Below are 3,183 nucleotides of genomic sequence, written 5' to 3'. Positions count from 1 at the left end.
CACAGACTCACCTCTGGCAGGATGAGGAGGACAACACCATCCTGGAGGCAACTCAGGGACAATCTTCCCTCTGGTGACCAGTGACAGGAGGGAATGGCTTGGCTGGAGCTGTGTCAGGGGAGGGTTAGGCTGGATATCAGGACAAGGTTCTTCCCCCAGAGGTGTTTGGGCACTGAACAGCTCCCCAGGGCAGTGGTCACAGCCCCAAGGCTGACAGAGCTCAAGGAGTGTTTGGACAACACTCTCAGGCACAGGGTGGGATTTGGGGGTGTCCTGTTGGACTGATGGTCCTTATGGGTCCCTTCCAGCTCAGGATATCCTATGATTCCATGACCCAGGAGCACAAGGAGCACTCATGGTCCTGCTACCCATTACAATCTGCCTCCAGTCAGCTCAGAGCTGAACCATTTCCATGATCAAACATGGTTTTTGTCTAAGTGTTTGTCAGCAGATGAAGATAAGGCTGTTCTGCTTTATGGGAGTTATTCCAAGGATTAATTAGTTGATGTTTCCTGGAGTACTTTGAAGATGTGGAGTGTGAGATAAGTGCTGTATTTTAGAGGCCCATCGGGCACTGCAGTTATTTTTTAATTTTTACTTCACATTCCCAAACTGTTTGTACAAAACGAATTCCACAGGAGCACGTGGAGCCCAGGGCAACCTGATCTAGTGCATGGCATCTCTGCCCATGGAAGAGGGTTGGAACAAGGTGATATTTAAGGCTCCTTCCAGCCCAAACCAGTCTGGGATTGGGTCCAGCTCTGGGGCCCCAGCACAGGAAGGATATTGACCTGTTGGACTGAGTCCGGCAGAGGCCACGGAGATGTTCTAAGGGCTGGAGCAGCTCTGCCCTGGAGCCAGGCTGGGAGAGTTGGGGGTGTTCAGCCTGGAGAAGAGAAGCTCCAGGGAGAACTCAGAGCCCCTTCCAGTGCCTAAAGGGGCTCCAAGAGCTGCAGAGGGACTTGGGATAAGGGATGGAGGGACAGGACACAGGGAATGGCTTCCCACTGCCAGAGGGCAGGGACAGATGGGATAATGGGAAGGAATTCCTCCCTGTGAGGGTGGTGAGTGCCCAGAGCAGCTGTCGCCGCTCCATCCCTGGGAGTGTTCCAGGCCAGGTTGGATGGGGCTTGGAGCACACATGAGGCTCTGGCAGCATCTGAACTCATCCCACTCCTGCTGAGGACAGCACCAGTGTCCCAAGGGAGTGCAGGTCTGATTTTGCAGGACTTGTTCCAGGTTAGAAGTTGGATTCTGGTGCAGAATCATTCCTGCCCCATCAATTTTAATTCAAGCTAGAGAAATCATCAGTATAATTATTTACTACTGTGAGATTTCTGAAAATTATATTTCTGTTACTGTAGTTATTGATCTTGAAAAGGGCCATAAATTAACTTGACAGTTCACAGAGTCCTTCACACTTGGATAATTTCTCTGCTTGACTTGCACTGTGTGTTGAACTTTCAGCACCAGCCAATTACAGTCATTCAAAGTGTGTATTTGAAGATTTTTTCTTATGCAACCAAAAGATATTTTGATTCTAATACAGAAGAACTCGAAGCAAATACCAAGTGCCCTCCATCTCACAGGATAGCTTGCCTCAAGTTGGGCAGGAGGGGAATGCTGAATGGGTTTATGGTGGCCAGGGGTGGCATGGCCATGCCACAGCCCCAAAGGGGTCCCAGTCTTGTCCTGCTCCATCACCTCTGTGGTTCCTCTGGGCAGGGTCTCAGTGCTGGAGGAACAGGGAAGGGAAGGAGCTGGGGGGGACCCAGGGCCTTACATAAATGGTTTGTGGTGATTCTGTGGCTGCAGGGGGAAGATGACTGTGCACCATCAGAAATAAACTCAGTAAATCAGCAACATCTGGTGCCTGCTGGCTGGGACACCACCCCAGCATGGGAGGAAAATCTTCTGTTGTCCTCCCAGATTAAGGGATTTTGCTGTTTACTCACAGTTTAGTACATGTAAAACAAGCTGGCCCTGACCAGGAGGCTGCCCAAAGCCTCAGCTTCAATCCCTGCCACAAATCCCTGCCCAGAGCCCCAGCCCAATCCCCCAGCTCAGCCCCCCTCACCCAAGGGCTGTCTGCACTCTGCTCCAACCAGTCCTGCACGGACACCTCACCCTTAGGAAGTGTCTTTTGGGATGATTCCAGGGCAATGTGGAGCTCATGGCTCTGGCAGCCTGGCCCCAGCACCCCACACTCTCCCCAGGCAGGTGTCTGCAGCTCACTGCTTACTATTTATTCATTATATCACAGAAAAGATCTCATTAAATTAGTCCAGGATTCTGCAGGGTGATCCTGGGCAGGGACACCTGGTGGTGCTGTGGGTGGGGGTGACTGGGATGGGGAGTCCAGCATTTCCTCATTTCACAGTGATGGGAGATGGGGCAGAGATGCCAGACCATGCCCAAGCTGGATGTACCAAAGGGGTGGGATGGGTAGAGCTGTGACCCCTCAAACCTCTGTCTTCTTCTTCATCTCCATGCGGTAGGTGAGCTGGTAGCCATCATCCCAGGCATAGATCTGCCTCTCCCGGGGGCTGTACTTCATGCTGGAGTGGGAGCCATAGCGTTTGGGGAAGTAGATGAGAGAGGCATCCTCGGGGGCCAAGGTGCCGCTGACGTCGAAGACGCACTGCACGCGGGAGCGGCTGGGCAGGCGCGTGTTGTACACCACGTGCAGAGCCCCACACACCACGAAGGCACCCTCAGCGTTCTCCCGTGGGCACGGGGTGTCCCACATCTGCTCGATGTCCAGAGAGGTGGGGTCCAGTTTGGCCAAGCAGATGTTCTTCTCGTCCTCCTTGGTGGCGTAGATGGCCCAAAGTCCCTCCTCGTCCGCTGCCATCTCGATGTAGGTGAAGGGGGAGAGCCCGAACACAGGGATCTGCTCCTCGGCTGGGAACACTGAGCTGTCCACCACCGTCTTGTTGGCCAAGTTGAACTTGATCACCTGGAAGGAGCCCTGCTGGCGGATGTAGTAGAGGTGCCCATCGTAGACCAGATGCCCCGTGCCCACCCAGGGGTAGGGCAGCTTGATGCGCGCGGCCTTGCGGCTGGCGGAGAAGAGGGTGAACTCTCTCATGCGGGGGAAGACGTACACCGTGTCGTTGGCAGTGCCATCAAAGACGTAGATCTTCTCTGAGCTCCCCACAGCATCCTTGGTCCAGAGCCCCG

At 53.9% G+C, this 3,183-nt stretch overlaps 1 protein-coding gene across 1 annotated transcript in view; it reads right to left on the bottom strand.

Annotated features, from left to right (window-relative positions):
* Positions 1-2,461: 2,461 nt before the first annotated feature.
* Positions 2,462-3,183, bottom strand: part of OLFML3 (olfactomedin-like 3) — a gene marked incomplete at its 5' end in the record, with an annotated part of 1,497 nt that continues 775 nt past the window's right edge. Inside the window, one exon of the mRNA XM_009070638.1 lies at positions 2,462-3,183. This exon is cut by the window's right edge and continues 48 nt beyond it. Coding sequence (XP_009068886.1) covers positions 2,462-3,183 — 722 coding nt within the window.

The sequence above is a fragment of the Acanthisitta chloris genome, unplaced genomic scaffold, assembly GCF_000695815.1.
Source record: "Acanthisitta chloris isolate BGI_N310 unplaced genomic scaffold, ASM69581v1 scaffold24622, whole genome shotgun sequence".
NCBI lineage: Eukaryota > Metazoa > Chordata > Aves > Passeriformes > Acanthisittidae > Acanthisitta > Acanthisitta chloris.
The sequence above is the reverse complement of the archived record's forward strand: the minus strand, read 5'-3'. Positions and strand labels throughout refer to the sequence as shown.